The following is an 18,452-nucleotide window of genomic DNA, read 5'->3' as shown; positions in this document are numbered from 1 at the left end:
AAATATGATTCTATTAAAATTTAAAAAAGAAAAATATACTGCTCTCAGTTCTCTCATTCTTCTGAGTTTCAGCATGGTCTCGCGAACTCCTCGCTCTCATCGAGCAGAATGTACGAAAGTCTGAAAGCATGTACCACCAGCCTCTGTGCCAGTTATAAAATTATTAACGGGCTCGCAGGTGTAAGATTCAAGATAGTTTAATGTTATTTCCAGTACACCGATGTAAAGAGGAACAGATTAATTGTTACTCTGGGTTTGATGCATCACTGAAAAATAAAAAGGGAAAAAGGGTCATATTCCTCCCTGCGTCCTGTTTGGCGCATCGGGCGGTGACCTTGCTGTTGCTTCAGCGTTTGGCTGTGTTACAAGGTAGCAGGGGAGAGTGGACAAAGATGGCTTCTGCAATCTTCGGCCAGGAACTAACGTGTCCCGTTTGTCTTATGGATGGAAAGCGAGAAAGGCTTCAGCCGGATTGGAGCCCGGGACCTCTTGTTCTGGAAACAACAGGAAGGGTCTTGACGACCTGACAAAGGGTCTCGGCCTGAAACGTCGACTGCACCTCTTCCTAGAGATGCTGCCTGGCCTGCTGCGTTCACCAGCAACTTTTATGTGTGTTACCTCTTGTTCCAGAGTCCTTTTGCGGATACCACTACACCACTGGCACCCCCAATAAGACAAAGACATTTTTTTAAAAAAGATTAGATATAAATACAAAAGAGAGCTCACACACAAAGGTTGAAAGTGACGCTGAGCACGAGATGACTGAGAGGAAATGATAAAGTAGTGGTGCTGGGGTGGGGGAAGATGTGGGGTAAATGTCTGGAGGTGTTGATCAGCCTTACTGATTGCGGAAAGAAACAGTTCCTGAGACCAGTGGTCCTGGTTGGATGCTACGCAGCATCCTCCCTCATGGGAGTGGGGCAAACGGTGGGTGGAATCCTTCATACTTCAGGCCCTTTTCTGGGACCTTTCTGCATATAGGTCATTGATGGTGAGGAGGCTGTTGTCGATGCGTACTTTTAACAAACCGTTACAAAGTCTTCCGCCCGCTGCAGTGCCACTTCCATACCATTCCGTGATAACAATATGTTAGCATGCTCTCTGCTGCGTATCTGCAGAAACACTTAAGTACAGAGTCTTGAAGTCCCGATCTACCGCGTTATGACTTTTCACCTTATTGCTTACCTGCACTGCCCTTTCTCTGCAGCTGTTACACTTTATTCTGCATTCGTCTACCTGCTGAGCTGTGTCTACGCCCACCTGGACAAGCCAGCGAGCACTGTGAGGGTCATGTTTTTTGACTTCTCCAGTGCGTTCAACACCATCCGCCCTGCTCTGCTGGGGGAGAAGCTGACAGCGATGCAGGTGGATGCTTTCCTGGTGTCATGGATTCTTGATTACCTGGCTGGCAGACCACAGTACGTGTGCTTGCAACACTGTGTGTCCGACAGAGTGATCAGCAGCACTGGGGCACCACAGGGGACTGTCTTGTTTCCCTTTCTCTTCACCACTTACACCTCGGACTTCAACTGCTTCACAGAGTCTTGCCATCTTCAGAAGTTTTCTGATGACTCTGCCATAGTTGGATGTATCAGCAAGGGAGATGAGGCTGAGTACAGGGCTACGGTAGGAAACTTTGTCACATGGTGTGAGTAGAATTATCTGCAGCTTAATGTGAAGAAGACTAAGGAGCTGGTGGTAGACCTGAGGAGAGCTAAGGTTCCGGTGATCCCTGTTTCCATCCAGGGGGTCAGTGTGGACATGGTGGTGGATTACAAATACCTGGGGATACGAATTGACAATAAACTGGACTGGTCAAAGAACACTGAGGCTGTCTACAAGAAGGGTCAGAGCCATCTCTATTTCCTGAGGAGACTGAGGTCCTTTAACATCTGCTGGATGATGCTGAGGATGTTCTACGAGTCTGTGGTGGCCAGTGCGATCATGTTTGCTGTTGTGTGCTGGGGCAGCAGGCTGAGGGTAACAGACACCAACAGAATCAACAAACTCATTCGTAAGGCCAGTGATGTTGTGGGGATGGAACTGGGCTCTCTGACAGTCGTGTCTGAAAAGAAGATGCTGTCCAAGTTGCATGCCATGTTGGACAATGTCTCCCATCCACTACATAATGTACTGGTTGGACACAGGAGTACATTCAGCCAGAGACTCATTCCACCAAGATGCAACACAGAGCGTCATAGGAAGTCATTCCTGCCTGTGGCCATCAAACTTTACAACTCCTCCCTTGGAGGGTCAGACACCTTGAGCCAATAGGCTGGTCCTGGACTTATTTCCTGGCATAATTTACACATTACTATTTAATTATTTATGGTTTTATTACTATTAAATTATTTATGGTGCAACTGTAACGAAAACCAATTTCACCCGGGATCAATAAAGTATGACTATGACTATGACTGTTACTGTTCTACCTCTATACGCGGTGAAATGGTCTGATCTGTGTGAAGAGTCTGCAAGACAGGCTCGGGACTTGTGGCAATATAAAATAGCAATTCCACGTCTGCAGCCTTAGGAAGTGCTTATTCAGATTGAAAAAGAAAGTTCCGAGTAGGGAAGAGAGGACCAAGATGGCTTTTGCAATCTTCGACCAGGAACTAACGTGTCCCGTTTGTCTGGAGGTGTTCACCGATCCGGTCTCTCTGGGGTGCGGACATCACTTTTGCGCAATGTGCATCTCTCAGGTTTGGGAGAGGGTCTCGGGGGATGTCTCCTGCCTTCAGTGCCGGCAGGTGTTCGCCCAGAGGAACACCACGCCCGCTCACATCCTGAGCAACATCGCGGAGCAGGTCAGGCAGCTGAGGGTGGGGGCGGTCGAGCAGAAGGAGGAGTTTGTCTGCCGGGAGCACGACGAGAAGCTGAAACTGTTCTGCCAGGAGGAACAGGAGATGATCTGCGTGGTGTGTGGCCTGCCTGCGCAGCACAAGATGCACAATGTCATCCCGATAAAGGAGGCAGCCCAGACGAACAAAGTGCGAGATCGCCCGCCTGAACTCACCGCCGTGCGGTCGGGGAGAGGGGCGGGTGGGTAAGTGCTGAAAGTACAGGGAGACGGAGAAGGGAAACTTTGAGGGGTGGAGAGCGCAGAGAGAGGGCGACGAAGGTCGGGGAGGAAGGAAAACGATAGGGACTGAGCAGGAGATACGGGATTGTCCTGTTTAGAAACAGGACGATTCCAGGGCATGACGGAGTTGGACTAACAACGTTGGGCGGTGGATAAGAGAGATGTTTGAGAACGAAGGAAAAGACGTTTTGAACGGGAAGAAAATCGGAGAATATGGCAAGAGAAAGGGAATGAAGAAAAGGTCAAGTGTAAAGGAAGGAATGGGGAGGGGGTGAGAGGCGGGAAGAGGAGTGTAGTTGAGGGATGTCTGACAGCTGAGAGGCTGCAAGGGAGGGGAGATGGGTTCTCACCCAGACCATGCTCTCTGGCTGCTGCCATTGGGAAGGAGGTACGAGAGGTACTAGTCACCAGGTCAGTCAGGCTCCTGAAGCAGTGTGGATAACTTCACTCACCTCAACTGAATCAGATTGGAGACGATCCAATAGGAGGGAGGTGGGGAGAATGGGGAAAATGCAGCATGGTGGGGGAGGGGCAGAGTGGGATATGGACAATATTGAGGAAGGGAATGAGAGAGAGGGACTGGGAGATGAAGGGTGAAGGGGAGGTGACCATGACTGGTGGGAAGGTTTGAGAGAATGATTCTATTTCTCCCAGGGGTTCAGGGATTACCCCCCAGTCCTCTGCCCGCCTCCCCACTTCGGTCAGCAGCTTCGGCAGGCTCCTTTCTCAGATCTTCTGTATCTTCTGATTTTCAGGAAAAGTTGGAAGAATCACTGAAGCTTCTGCAAGAGCAAATGAATCAGAGTGTTCGGAGTAATCAGGAAGGGGAGACTGCGATCCGGCAGCTGAAGGTAAGGAAACGTTCGGTGATTGTGGTTGGCTCCCTGGGCTGAGTGTCCAATTTCCTCCCACAGTCCAAAGACAAGACGTTTCAATTGGTAATCTAATTGGTGATTGTAAATTGCTGATTAGGTTAGGGTTAATCGGGGTTGCTGAGCGTCATGGCTCGAAGGACTTTTTCGATGCTGTATTTCAATAAATAAATAAAGAGACTGATAGTGACAGGCCCCTTCCAGCTGTACGATGCTGTCCCACAGCAAAATATAAGCAGCTGACTGTAAATAATAACTACAATGAAAGGAATGTGTGGACTATTTTCATCATCTGACCTTATCATTTGACATGAGAAGTTGTGAAATGTCCACTGTTACTTGATCCCTGCCTCCATCTAAACATACCTTACTGCTCACCCAACCCCTGGGTACACTTTGGAGATGCGAGAGACTATAGATGCTGGAATCTGAAGCATCTGGGTATCCAGTATTTTACATATAAACCACGTAACCTCTTTATCAGACTCCAGCTCTTTTCTTGCTCCCAGATATTGAGCATTGTATGTAATGAGCTCGTCTGGCCTGTGGGGGGAGTCAGAGGGCACTGTGCGCCGAAGGTTACAACGAGCAGCTGAAATTGTGAATTTAAAAACGCAAACACGAGGAAATCTGCAGATGCTGGAAATTCAAGCAACACACACAAAATGCTGGTGGAACACAGCAGGCCAGGTAGCATTTATGGGAAGAAGTACAGTCGACGTTTCTGGCCGAGACCCTTTTTGAATTGTTGTCTTGACGTGAGTCAATAATCCCTGGTATTTTCAGTTTAATCTTCACAAATTGATTTTGACTGGCAAAGCCTTTCTGCATTCTGTGATTATTTAAGTGGGTCGAGTTTTGAGAACATTTTGTCTCAGGGTGTCATTCATTTGAGCCACTTTTGGAAATCCAATGTATTAACTCTGTATTCATTCTCTACATGGGACTCTGTCGTTCCTCCGGACCTGGGTTCAGTCATTACCAGCGCTCACCATGACAGATTGGTATGGATACCAGCTGAATCCCTTGATTATATCCTAGCCTGTAACTCACTCCTGTGCATCCATTATTTAAAATTAAAAAAAAACACTCTGCACCCATTGATTAGATCCCAGTCTGCAACATAGTCCAGCGATCCACTATTCTATATGTAGACCACCCTGAACCTACTGATTAGATTCCAGTCTGTACCTCACCCCTGGATATCCCAGTCATGATAAAGAGACTCAACCTGAAACCTTGACTATTCTTTTGCCTCTATAGATGCTGACTGATCTTCTGAGTTCCTCCATTATTTTGAATGTGACTAAGTCGTTGCCTTTTATTGTCTATATCCAACTCTTTATTAGTCCACCACATGTGCATCACCTCACACTTCCAAAGATTAAATTCCATTGCCACTGCTTTGCCTCATTTTCCAACAGATCAATGTCATCCTGTAGGCTATCACTGTTCTCCACTCTATCAACACAAGTATTTTCATGTAACTGGAAAGTTACAAATCATAACTTGTACACTCCTATCCAAAGTGATCTGGAGAACAAAACAGTAGGACTCCCATCGGTGATATTTGTGACGCATCACAGGTCACAAATTTCTAATCACTAAAATAAAACAATCTGCTTCATATTGCCAAGCCAAGTATATAGATACAATTTGCCACCTCACCCCAGATCCTACGGTGTAACCTTTCCAAGCATCCTCCCATGTGGAATCTTGTCACTTTACTGAAGTCCCAAAGGACAACTTGAACTGTCCTCGTCACTGCATGTTGTTCTCTCTTCGATTCCAGAATGGAGATCAATCCCAGAGATCCAGTCAGATACATGGGATTGGATTTTGGTCAATTATTCTGTCTATGATTGTTTACTCTGACCTCACTCCAATCAGCGCCCATTTTTTACTTCTAAAAAAGTAAAGCAACCCTGACCCCAGTGTAAATAACCACTCCAAGCAGCACCAAATTTGTTATTTGGAAAATCAAACATTGAAATAGATGAATTATGTATGGCCAGTGACTCTCTGCTAACCTCACTCTGATCCAGGACCAGGTTGATGGACGGAGCTGTGAGACCAGGGCTGTATTTGAGAAGATGCACCAGTTCCTGCGTGAGAGGCAGCAGCAGATGGAAGCAGAGCTGCAGAGAGAAGCGGACAAAATCCTAACACAACTGGAAAACAACTTAAAGAAAGCCATCGATGAAATCTCTTCCCTTGAAGCAGTGATACAAGGTGTAAAAGTGAGATTGGAAATTGACGATCCCCATGGGCTCCTCAAGGTACAGGATGTGTCACTTTCTTGTCTGGGGATCCAAACTGTCTTAAATACCTGTGAGTGAATTTAATTATATGGGCAACTAGGGTTACAACTGGTTTCCCGGGTGCCGTCAGTTCAATAGAAACTGAGAAACATTCAGAGACTAACCAGCAGTGGGTTCACACCCTGCCCTTGCCATCCTGGCCCTGGGTTTGACCCCTGTGTGATTGCTGGAATGGAGATCATCCTCCGAGTGTGGAAATCCCAGAGCAATTGCTTGAATTATCACCAGGAGGTGCTGTCAGCACCATGGGGGTGAGGATTGATTGAGCCCAGATAAATACCATGGGAGGTGGGGTGGCATGGTAGCATAGCGATGACTGTGGCGCTATTACGTCTCAAGGTGTTGGAGTTCAGAGTTGAGTTCCAGTGTCCTCTGTAAGAAAGAAAGTCTGTAATCCTTCCCATGTGCATGTGGGTTTCCTCTGACAGTCCAAAGACATACCAGTTAGTGAGCTAGTTTAGGCTGGGTTAAAGTTGTTGGGTTGCTCAGTGGGGCGGCCCATCAGGCTGGAACATCCTGTTCCACACTGTATGTCTAAATAAGTGTGTGGAAATGGGGCCAGGAATGGGCTGTCCTGAATCACAATGGCAACCCCGTGTTTCCTGTGTCTGCACAAGCACAGATGATGTCATTCCTCCAAATACTCCTTTCCCAAAACCGGTCCCACCTACCTCTCCCTTGTGTAACAACCAACTCTGTATTTGCCCGGCTGCTTCTGATCATATCACCACCAATGCAGTCTCACATCATCCACCTTTCTCCTCCTTCCCTCATCTCCCTTCCCCTCCCCATCCTCCCCTGTCCCTTTCTCTTCCCCCTCTCTGTGCTTCGCTCTTCCCTAATACACCCTCTGCCCCTTCTTTCCCCTCCACTGCATCCCACTACCCTGCCTTTCAACCTCCCGCATTTGTCCCCAGTTGTCCCATTCCAGGCCTGGTCCCAGTCCCTCACCACTCTGCACTCCCACCCAACCACAGACCCTGTGCTAGTCCCCATTCCCCAGTGTGGTGCATCACTGCATCACAACCACGAGAGAGAGAGAGAGAGAGAGAGCTGGAGTGATGCCTCACTGACAGAGACACTCCACCCTCCAGTGTTTTGTTTTGTTTAAAAAATGGATGCCATCTTTTTGATACATTGCCTTTTAAAGAAGTCCTCAATACTGGGGAGGCAAGTTCCCATGATAGAACTGACTGAGTTTGCAACCTTCTGCAGCATTTTCTGATCCTAGAAAGTGGCGAAGAATATAATTAAAACAAAGTTCATTTTAGTGCAAGGGATCAAAGTGGTCACAGTGATGATAAACTGTTGTGATTTGGGTTTTGCTGATTTCAACTGAATAATTGAAGGGAAGTAGGTGTTCAAACAGTTGCATTTTTGAGAAGAGAAGCAAGTATTGGGAGATGTAGAGAAGTGAAGGGTTTTGCTGTGGAAAACAATCAAATTAGTTCCTAAGTCTTTCCTCTAGTTGAGTGTCTAGCCTTCATACTCCAACCCTTCCAGAGAGTTTCAACTGCAGTTTCACTCAATCCTATTCTCTCTCTTTCCCCTCAGGATATTCAAGCCCTTTTGAAGAGGTGAGTAAATTTTAGCTGAAGTTCTGACATCGGGTGCTGTTGTGTCTCTAATGCACAGTTTCTTGACCGGGGTTCCATGAGAGGTTGCTAGGGGTTCCACAAGAGATCATCTAAAAAAAAACTCTGTTTTTTTGAACTAAGTACAACGTGTGATGCGAGCACTCACAGTGGTGGGCAGTGACTGAGCAGACTGGTTAGCAATCTCGTTAGAGGTCTCCCAGCCCAGTATGGGAATGCACTGCATGGCCATTTTTATTTGCTTGAGTGCATTCTCAGTTTTTAACATGAGGTAGGGGAGGTCATTTGTAACTGGTGAGCACTGTATTACACAGAGGGTAAGATGTTAGTTTGATAATTGGTGAGCACTGTATTACATGGAGGGGAGGACGGTAGGCTAATAATTGGTGAGCATTGCAGTGCATGGATGGTAGTATGGTAGGCTGATTACTGGTGAGCGTTGTATTTCAGAGGGGAGGCTGGTAGTCTGTTGAATGTGAAGTGCATTTTCCAAGTATTGAATAGAGACGCCCAACTTGGGCCGTGACGCCAGCCTCTCCCTCCAGAGTTACCTCCCTCAACTTCCCTTGACACACAACTGACTGACTGACGGGAGCAACCAAATTACCAGTGTAGTAGAAAATTGGACGGAAATTTTCATTCTATAGATGGCCCAGTGTGGTGATTTTTGAAGAGGAGGTATGAGATGGAAGAGGAGGATTCTAGCCTAGGCCTACGGACAATCCTGATAGGGTTAATGGTGAAGAATTTCAATCTTCTGAGTCATTTCACTGCACTAGTGCAACAATGGACACAAATAAAGGTCCATCTTTACATTCAAACTACCTATCAATGGGTTTTACACGGACTGGTGATCCAAGTTGTCCGATTCCATTGTGCCTAGTCTGGGCAAACAACTTACAAATGTAGCAATGGCTCCAGCAAAATTGAAAAGACAGTTAATGACAAATCACAACTGTATGAAACATAAAAGTGCTGATTATCTTAAATGACTATTGAAATCAAAGAGATTCCAGCTTTTGAATATAAAGTCTTAGTCAGTAAAATAATACAGGAAGCAACTTATTTAGTAGCTTTAAGACCAGTGCACTCAAGAATGTTTGAAAAACTGTGTGAAAACCTCAACAAAGAGCAAACCAGTCTCCTGTTACATGTGGAAATCCAGTGGCTTCACAGAGGAAGTTCTCAACAGGGTGTTTAAGCTGAAAGCTGAATTGCAGGAGTGATTTCAAGAAAATAATAGGCCAGATTTTGCCGAGTGCTTTGAAGATGAAGAACTGCTGCATAAACTAGCCTACTAACAGAAATTCTTCATCGTATGAACCAGTTAAACAAGTCTCTGCAAAGCACTGGAGACTTCAAGTGACAAGAATCTTAGATTTAAAAGGAAACTGAATCTTTGGAAAAATCATGTTGCAAAAACCTTGAAATGTTTCCACAGCTGCTTGTGCTTGAGTGTGAGGAAGGATATCAGAAAGTCACGAGTCTTTTTGAAAACCACCTGGAATAACTGCAGAACAAAATTGAAGAGTATTTTTCCTCCCTTTCAACACAAGTGCATGACTAGGTGAGGGACCGTTTCCCTGAATCTTCTGCTCAGCCTGAGAACTTGACTTTGAGAGAAGAGGAAGAACTTTGTGAGATGCAGTCTGATCGTGCACTCAAGATGAGATTTACTGACCTGCCCCGGGACAAGTTCTGGATTTCTGTGAAAGAAAAGTTTCAAGCCATTCATTGGAATGCAATGAATATTTTGTTGCAGTTTTCAACTTCTTACATGTGTCAGCAAGCTTTTTCTTGTTTAACAAGCATCACGAGTAAGGATAGAGTTTGTCTCATTTTAGTTGAAGGTGAAATCCATGTGTGCTGATATCAAGTTCGACCCAGAACTGAGACATTTATTATGATTGCCTTATGAGTTGTTTAAAATTTATGCAAGAGAAAGGAAGAGTAATTTCAAGAACAGTAAGCTAAGCTTAACTGTTTTTTTTCTCCCCCAAGAAAGGTCAACTAAAAATTTATTTTCTACTCAAAAGAGCATTGTACACAGTATTATGTTAACATGGAGTGGAGAGCGAGTTTGTAAGTGTGGTGGGAGCAAAGAGTGTTGGGAGTGGAGAGAATGGAGAGTCATGGGAAGTGTGTGGCACAGGTGAGACAGGAGGAGTGCTGAGGGATGGTGACACAGGTGCAGATGTACCCAGCCCTGAGACACCAAGCAAAGTCATTTGATTTCAAACAATTCCTTGATTGATCGTTACAGAATGTCTCTCTGGTGCGTCCTGCTCCATCTCCTCTCCTTTCCCCTTGTCCCAACCAGGATTCCCCTCTCCCTGTCCCCTTCCCACTCTCAGTCAACAATAGAAACCCATACCAGGATCGGGTTTATCATCACTCAGATATGCCCAGAAATTTGTTATGTTTTTCCTTTGCGGCAGCAGTACAGTGCAATACAGAAAATTACTACAGTACTGTGCAAATATCTTAGGGACTCTAGCTGTATAAATGTGCCTTAAAGTTTTGCACAGTATTGTATTACAATGGAAAACAGCAAAAGAGTGCAGAATGAAGTGTTACATTTACAGAGAGAGTGCAGTGCAGGCAGACAATAAGCTGCAAGGCCGTGACGTGGTAGATGGATGGTGAGGTCTTCAGTCCATTATATCATACAATGGGGCTGTTGAATAGTCTTACAACAGCAGGATAGAAACTCTCCCTGAGCCTGGTGATTTTGATGATTTTGTACCTTCTCTCTGATGGGAGGGGTGTGGAGAAGAGAGACTGTACAGGGTGGGTGGAGTTTTTGATGATGTTGGCTGCTTTACTGAGGCAGTGAGAAGTGCGGACAGAGTCTTTGGTAATGTGTGTCACTAATTCCTGTCCCTGACCTTGTAGGTGTGAGTTGCCAGTTTCCAGTCCTGGAGTGGTGTCTGTCGATCTTCCTGAGGATGTGGCTGAAGGAAGATTGAGATCTCTCAAAGTGTGGAAGGAAATGAGAGCCGTGGTTTCACCAGGTATCTTTCTCTTTCTCTGTAATTCCCCTTCTCCCCACTGCCCCACCTTCTCTACTGTAATTCTAGAAACTCCAGATGCCAGCCTCTGCATTTATTAGTTACCACTCCTTATGACTTCAGGAGGAGCCCCCAATACTCCCCCCACTCACTATACTCAACAGTATTGTGTCTACTGTGGAGACCTTCAGGTTTCTGGGTGTCAAAATCTCCCAGGACCTGAAGTGGACACCCAACATGGACACTCTTATCAAAAAGGCTCAGTAAAGGTTGTATTTCCTACGTCAACTCAGGAAGTACAACCTGCCTCAGGAGCTGCTGATTCAATTCTATTCAGGAATAATCCAGTCTGTTCTCTGTTCGTCCATCACTGTCTGGTTTGGATCAGCTACCAAACAAGACAAGAATAGACTCCAAAGAACCGCCAGGGCTGAGGAAAGGATTATTGGTGTGAAGCTGCCCTCGATCCAGGACTTATGTGCATCTAGAGTCAGGAAGCGAGCAAGCAGCATCATTGTAGACCCATCACACCCTGGACATCACCTGTTCCAACTCCTTCCTTCTGGTAGGCGCTTTAGGTGACCGTGTGCCAGGACAAATAGGTACAAGAACAGTTTCTTTCCGTATGCCATCAGTCTTATGAACACTTGAATTTTAGTCTATTATAAACCAAGTCCACCTGTACATACACAGGTATACCTCATTGTATATAGTTCACGACTATTTGCATTATTGTTTTGTTTGATTTTCAATTCTGTACAGCGAGAGCTCAGGGAAACCAGCATCAAATTCCCTGTATGTGTCCACATATTTGGCGATATTAAAGGATTCTGATTCTGATTATCAGCCATGTGTTCAGTGTGTGCAACATTTCTGCTTCTGACACACACAACCTGACATATGCACTGTCTTGTAATGCATCCAGAACCTCCCCAACACCCTTCCCTACCTCATCCCTAGTTGAGGCACCTTCAGTTCCCTCCATCACTGATTCATGGATTGGAACGCTCAGCTTAGGGTTAACTCACCTTTGACAATACATATTACTCAAAGTTTTGCCTCCAAAGAGGCAGCTTACAGGTGAACCCATTGCATCTCCCAGCCAGTGTTTCCAAGGATACTCTCCAGGTTGTCCCTTGTTGTGCAGCCCAGTGGAAACCTTCAGGACATTTGAAGCCCAACTCAGCACATCCATCACATTTATCAGCCAACACAGGAGCATGCAAACATCGTCACTGATCCACACACACAATCATGGATGATCATCAGTCTCAATACCTTGGTCCTGCTCTCTCCTAATAGACCATAAGACATAGGAGCAGAATAAGGCCACTCGGCCCATCAGGTCTGTTCCACCATCCCTCATCTCTCAGATTACCCCCGATACATTTCATACCTATTGATTGATCCACCTCCATCCTTCATAAATTCTGTGACTTAAACAGAATTGGCTTCTGCGAAAAGAGAATTCCTGAGGTTCAACTCCCTCCGAGAGAAGAAATTTCTCCTCCTCTCAAATCCGAAGGTTTTGCCCTTTATTCTGACACTGACCTGTAGTTTCAAGTAGTTATACCCTCTGATATCTGGTGCTGAATTTGCCACAAATCAACTTGTAAGTATAGATCATTGTTACAACCTTAAACATCAATTCACAGTTTTTCCACACTCCTTTCACAATTCCAACCTGATCTGATTATTCCAGAATTCTCTGTTCTTATTTCAAATTTCCAGCATCTGCATTTTTCGATTTTTTTTTCCCAGTCCTGGTTATTCACAGAGTTGTAGAGTTCTACTGTACAGAAGCAAGACTTCAGTCCACTCTGGCCATCTAATGTACACTAATCCCACGTGCCTACATTTGGCTCATATCACTCTGTGCCTGGCCTATTCACATGTCTGTCTAAATGTCTCTTAAACCTGGCAATTGTATCTGATCCCACCACTTCCTCTGGGAGAACGTTCCAGATAGCAAGCACTCTCTGTGTAAAGCACTTACCCCACATATCACCTTTAAATCTCCTTCCTCTCCCCTTAAACCTCCACCCTCTTGTTTTTGATCGCCCTACCATGGGAAACGCTGCCTGTACTGATACATTTCTGTTTTGGGTTCACATCTCCAGCATCTGCAGTTTAAATAATAAAATTCCACTGGGCCCTGGCCCCTCATGGGCTGCTGTGTCACTGGGAATGCAGCTGTCATGGCTTGTCCTGTTTAGCTTTTAAAAAGAGCCCTGCAACCACATAAAACATCATAGAATACAGTCAGCTGGGCAGAGGAAGGGGATTGAACTACCCTGTAAAAAATAAATCGCTGTGACGTTGTACGGTGTTAAATTGGACGGAGGGAGCAGTGGGGATTGAAATCTCCTCCAGGGGCTCCACACTTCCTGGGCTGAGGGAGGAGACGATGGTCATCCCTGTCAGCTCAGATCCTGGCAGTTCCAAGAAACACACACAAAATGCTGGAGGAACTCAACAGGCCAGGCAGCATCTATGGAAAAAAAGTACAGTTGACATTTCGGGCTGAAACCCTTCGGCAGGACTGGAGAAAAAATAGACGAGGAGTAGATTTAAATGGTGGGGGAGGGGAGAGAGAAACACAAGGTGATAGGTGAAACCTAGAGAGGGAGGGATGAATTAAATAGCTGGGAAGTTGATTGGTGAAAGAGATACCGGGCTGGGGAAGGATGACCGATAAGAGAGGACAGAAGGGCATGGAAGAAAGAATAGTGGGAAGAGCACCAGAGAGGGGTGATGGGCAGGCAAGGATATAAGTTGAGAGGGGGAAAAGGGGATGGGGAATGGTGAAGGAGAGGGTTGGGTTACATTACTGGAAGTTTGAGAAATCAATGTTCATGCCATCAGGTTGGAGACTACCCAGACTGAATATAAGGTGTTGTTCCTCCAACCAGAGTGTGGTCTCATCGAGACAGTCGAGGGAGAACCACTGGGTGATCCCACTTTGTCTGGCGGATGGAGTCTAAGTGCTCAGTGTAATGGTCTCCCAATCTATGTTGGTATATAGGAGGCCACCGATATACAGGAGACCACATGGGGAGCACTGGACACGGTATATAAACCCAACAGACTTACAGGTGAAGTGTCATCCTAGCTGGAAGGTTCCATTTAGTTTTCTCACAGTAACTGTTTTGTTTCAGTGCCAGAGCGGCTAACACTGGACCTGGATACAGCTCACAATGAGCTCGTCCCCTCTCAGGACCTGATGATTGTGCAGTACTTGACCACCAAACAAAATCATCAGGATCACCCGAGAAGATTTGTAGAAGATTTTTGTGTTCTGAGTTCACAGAGTTTCACATCTGTGAGGCACTATTGGGAGGTGTGTGTTGGAAATAAGTATAGCTGGGTTGTGGGTGTCCGCACAGAGTCTCTAAACAGGAATGGAGATATCTCCAACACACTGGAACAGGGACAGTGGGTTATTGGTGTCTCTTCTAATGCAGTGAAGATACCAAATGTTATCTCCCATCTGGAAATAAAACTTCAAAAACTGGGTGTTTACCTGGATTACGAGCGGGGCCAAGTGTCATTTTACAATGCTGACAATTTGTGTCACATCCACACTTACACAGACAGTTTCACTGAGAAACTTTATCTCATCTTAAATCCATGTAATAACAAATCAGGCAAAAACTCTGAACCACTCACACTGCGCACCACTTAACACAGTGGGACATGTTCTCTGAGGTCTCAGACTTCTCTGGACCCACTGAGCAGATCTCACTGCACCGATTCTCTGAAATACAACCAGAAAAAGCCAGAGCACTCAGCAGTGGGGGAAACATAGTTAATGTTTCAGGTCCAGACCAGCATGTGAGAACTGATTCTCTGCCATTGCTACTGACAGGTGAGGATGTTTATATTGATGTCTAATCTGTAAATTTGACTCTTTGTCTCCTTCCCTGCTCTCTCACACTGTCTCCTACTGACAGCAGTTCAGGTGCACATTGTGTTGGAAGTGGACTGTTCTCTGGAATTGTGATATCTGATTCTAGCAATCAGTGTGAATATGTGCAGATATTCTCTTGTGTAATAAACACTTAACCTGCAGAGTGAACTGACAGTGTGTCTGAGCTGGTTACGTTGGGGAAACAGTGAACGGAATGGGAACAAAATGGGAGATGGAGGTTCGGGCTCATAGCTAGAGCAAGGACAGGGAAGCTGTTCCCTCTCAGCTTTTGGGGAGATTGCTGCCTCATTCTGAAAGAGACAAGCCCTCGATCGTTAACTTCTCTCCCTAGTGTCACTGAAAGACAGGGAGTCTGGTCAAATTGAGCAGAGATCCTTAAAGCCCAGTGAAACCAAAGTGGAACTCAGAAAGTCTGTGAAAAGGGCTTGAATGTGTCCATAGTCTTCTATGATGACCTCAGCACCTTTCAGAGTGTTCCACACATCCAGGACGTTTTGTGTGATGAAATGTACTGGGAATGCAGTCCCAGGATGAGGTCTACATTTGTCAAAGTCAAAGTCAAGTTTATTGTCACGTACACAAGTACATGTCTGCACAGCTGCAATGAAAAACCCGTGGCAGCAACACAGGCACTTGCAATCATAGAAACAGCTTTCACAAGGGAAACTAATCAAGCATAAATTATTCACAGTATTTACAGGAGGAACACAATATGAGGACAAGAAAAACAAAGTCCATTTTGGTGCAAATTGATCGAACGGTTCAGGTTTTGCTAATCTGGAGTGATTAGTGTTGTGCAGGTTGTTTTAACACCTGACTGGTTGAAGAAAAGTAACTGTTCTTGTACCTGGTGGTGTGGGACTTCAGGTCTCTGTACCTCCTGTCTGATGGTAGGTGCAAGAAGATGACTTGGACAGTCAGGATCGTCAGTGACAGATTTTGCCGCCTTGAGGCAGTGTCTCATGTAAGTACGACCAAAGTGGGGTGGGGTGTGTCAGTGATGTATTGGACAGGGTCCAGTACTCTGCAGCTTCCAACATTCCTGCATGTTTGAATTGCTGTACCAGACCATAATGCAACCACAGGATACGCTCAGCCGGACATATGTAGAAGTTTGTTAAACTGTTTCATGACAATCTGAACCTCCTAATAAAGTAAAGACACTGACACACCTTCCTTGTGATTGTATTTATGTTCTGAGCCTAGAATAAGTCATCTATGTTAGCACAGGAATTTGAAGTTGCTGGCCTGCTCCAGCGAGAGGGATTTCTCCCTTCTTGATTTCCCCATCAATGAAAACACCTTTCCAGTATCATTTTTCTAGATCATTTTCTCTATCACATTTGAATTATTCACCACTACCCCTTCCCCTGCCTCACTGCACCCAAAGATTTCCCAATAACTGTTTTGCAGTCTGTGTTTCTAATACCCTCACCAGGCTGCCTTACCCCTCCACAGTACAGGTAACTTTCCCAATGTACCTATCATGTTAGAGCTGAGGATGGGGAGTGTTCACTGTGTACAGATCAGAAATTGGGCAATTGGACAGTGGATGTTGAGAAGATACTCCCTAATTCCCAGTATCTCCAGAATTCCAATCCCAATATGAAACTCTCCAGATGTCAGTGGATGCATGGAGAAGATAATGAGCTGATGAACACTGTATTGCACAGATAATGTACCTGAAGGTGTGGAGCCTGTAAAACAGGTGGGGTGGGGGTCTGAAGACTTTTAAAGGAGAGGCTAAATCTACAGAGTTCAATGTCTTCTTACCCCAACCCCCACCACATACATTCCTTGTTTGTGATATTCCTGCCAAGACTCCTCCTGTGTCTCATCTCAGTGACAACACCTCTAACTCCAGAGTTATGGGATGACCATCCCCACAACAACAGTGTTGTCATCTCCACTCTCACCAAGCTACACTGCCCCCCTAGACTGGAAATGTTTCACCAACCTCTTCTTTTCAAATCCCTCCCACAACATCACTTCCTCACTATCTTGTAATCTCTTCCTGTCCAACAACTCGCTGATATCTTCAGACACCTGCACTCTGGTTTTCCTTCCCAACCTCTCATTAATCCTACGAGAGGAGAACATCAATGTCAATGCCCAACCCCACACAGGTCTGCAAGCACCAATCTCTGGGCACCACCAACAATCACAGACTTCTCTCCGCTCGAGTGACAATCCTGGCTGGCTGGCCTGGGACTCACTTAGAGTTCCTTTGGTTGTTCCACACGGCACAAAGGGCAGACAGAAACACCAACATCTGATGCCGGGGTGGGGTCAGGCAGTCCTCCTATTGTGGAGCCTGGTTTGTGACAGGTTGTCTACCCTGAGACAATTGTCATGATCTTGTACCTTATTGTCCACCTGCACTGGATTTTCAATGTAGTTGTTACTGTTTCACCTTATTCTACCCCAATGCACTCTGTAATGATTTAATCTGTATGAACAGTATGCAGGTCACACTTTTCACTGCACCTCAGCACATGTGAGAAAAATAAGCCAATACCAATCCAATCACTCACCTCTCCCTCTTCTACACTAAAGTCTAGAGTGCCCAAGATAAATGAAACTATGTTGCAAACACATCTCTCCCCAGCAAAAGACCGCAAAAATCTCTCTTCCAGACTCACAAGAAAGAACAACATTTCTCTCATTAGATACCTCAACATTCAAAACCCCTTTATCTCTAGTCATAACCCAAACATTGCTGCTACAGAGAAATCATTACACTAGCAGTGAAACCTTACAGCATGTTACACAAGCAAGGGTCTCGGCCTGAAACGTCGACTGCACTCTTTACCATAAATGCTGCCTGGCCTGCTGAGTTATTCCAGCATTTTGTGTGTGTTTCTCTGCAACTGCTATCTTTGTAACTTTAATCTGTGTTTTGTGATTGTTCTGGCTCTATACATGCTGTAATATTTTGTCTGTCTGAACAGTATGCAAGGCAACCTTTTTCTCTGTGTCCCCGTACTTGTGGCATTATCATTTCCACGTGTTCAGCCTTCTCACGGGTCGCACAGGATCAGAACAGTAAGTGCAATACTGCCACCTGGTGACTGTATGGAATATGACCACAGTGAGCCTCGGCAACAGACTCACAAAATGCTGGAAGAACTCAGCAGATTAGGTAACATCTGGAATAGAGTGAACAGTCGATTTTTCATTCCGAGATCCTTCATCAGGACACCAAGCTCCGTCACCACAGGCTCAAAATAATACCATTTGTCCGCTCAGTCCTGTATTCCCGTATTTGCATGTGTCGAGAACAAAGAAGCAGGCAGAAAAATCTATTGAGCTCCAAAGGGCTATTCAAACAAAACTTCACTCCACGTAAAAAATGTTTCTGCCGTTATACAGTTAATCTGATCCTCCACACCTCCTCTGTCTATTACACCCGTCACTGCACTGCACTGTAAAGCCCCCAGGCACTTTTTAATCACCTGTTTACATTGTAAATACAAGCTGGCATTTATGCATTTACACACATTTTATTTCATATTCGTATTTCACCTCTAACTTTACTGTTTACATAATTGTTTATTGTTGTTGAATGCTGCTGGTTTTCTGTTGCATGTCAAGTCCTGATCAACACACCACAGCAAATTCCTAATACATGTAAATGTAT

The 18,452-nt window shown here is 45.4% G+C and overlaps 1 protein-coding gene across 1 annotated transcript; it reads left to right on the top strand.

Moving 5' to 3' along the window:
* Positions 1-2,588: 2,588 nt before the first annotated feature.
* On the top strand, positions 2,589-15,966 carry LOC140198443 (zinc-binding protein A33-like). Its single transcript, XM_072259530.1, has 6 exons — positions 2,589-2,990; positions 3,838-3,933; positions 6,000-6,233; positions 7,830-7,852; positions 10,766-10,884; positions 14,040-15,966. Exons 1-6 carry the CDS (start codon positions 2,589-2,591, stop codon positions 14,564-14,566), a joined length of 1,401 nt encoding a protein of 466 aa, XP_072115631.1. The 3' UTR covers positions 14,567-15,966.
* Positions 15,967-18,452: the final 2,486 nt, after the last annotated feature.

Source organism: Mobula birostris, chromosome 5 (genome assembly GCF_030028105.1).
Source record: "Mobula birostris isolate sMobBir1 chromosome 5, sMobBir1.hap1, whole genome shotgun sequence".
NCBI classification, from domain to species: Eukaryota; Metazoa; Chordata; class Chondrichthyes; order Myliobatiformes; family Myliobatidae; genus Mobula; species Mobula birostris.
Note: the sequence above shows the minus strand (reverse complement) of the source record. Positions and strands in the feature narration are given on the sequence as shown.

Coding starts and splice junctions, on each gene's coding strand:
- LOC140198443 (XM_072259530.1), top strand. CDS start 2,589: ATGGCTTTTGCAATCTTCGACCAGGAACTAACGTGTCCCGTTTGTCTG. Junction 7,853..10,765: donor ATTCAAGCCCTTTTGAAGAG/GTGAGTAAATTT, acceptor CTGACCTTGTAG/GTGTGAGTTGCCAGTTTCCA. Junction 10,885..14,039: donor GAGAGCCGTGGTTTCACCAG/GTATCTTTCTCT, acceptor GTTTTGTTTCAG/TGCCAGAGCGGCTAACACTG.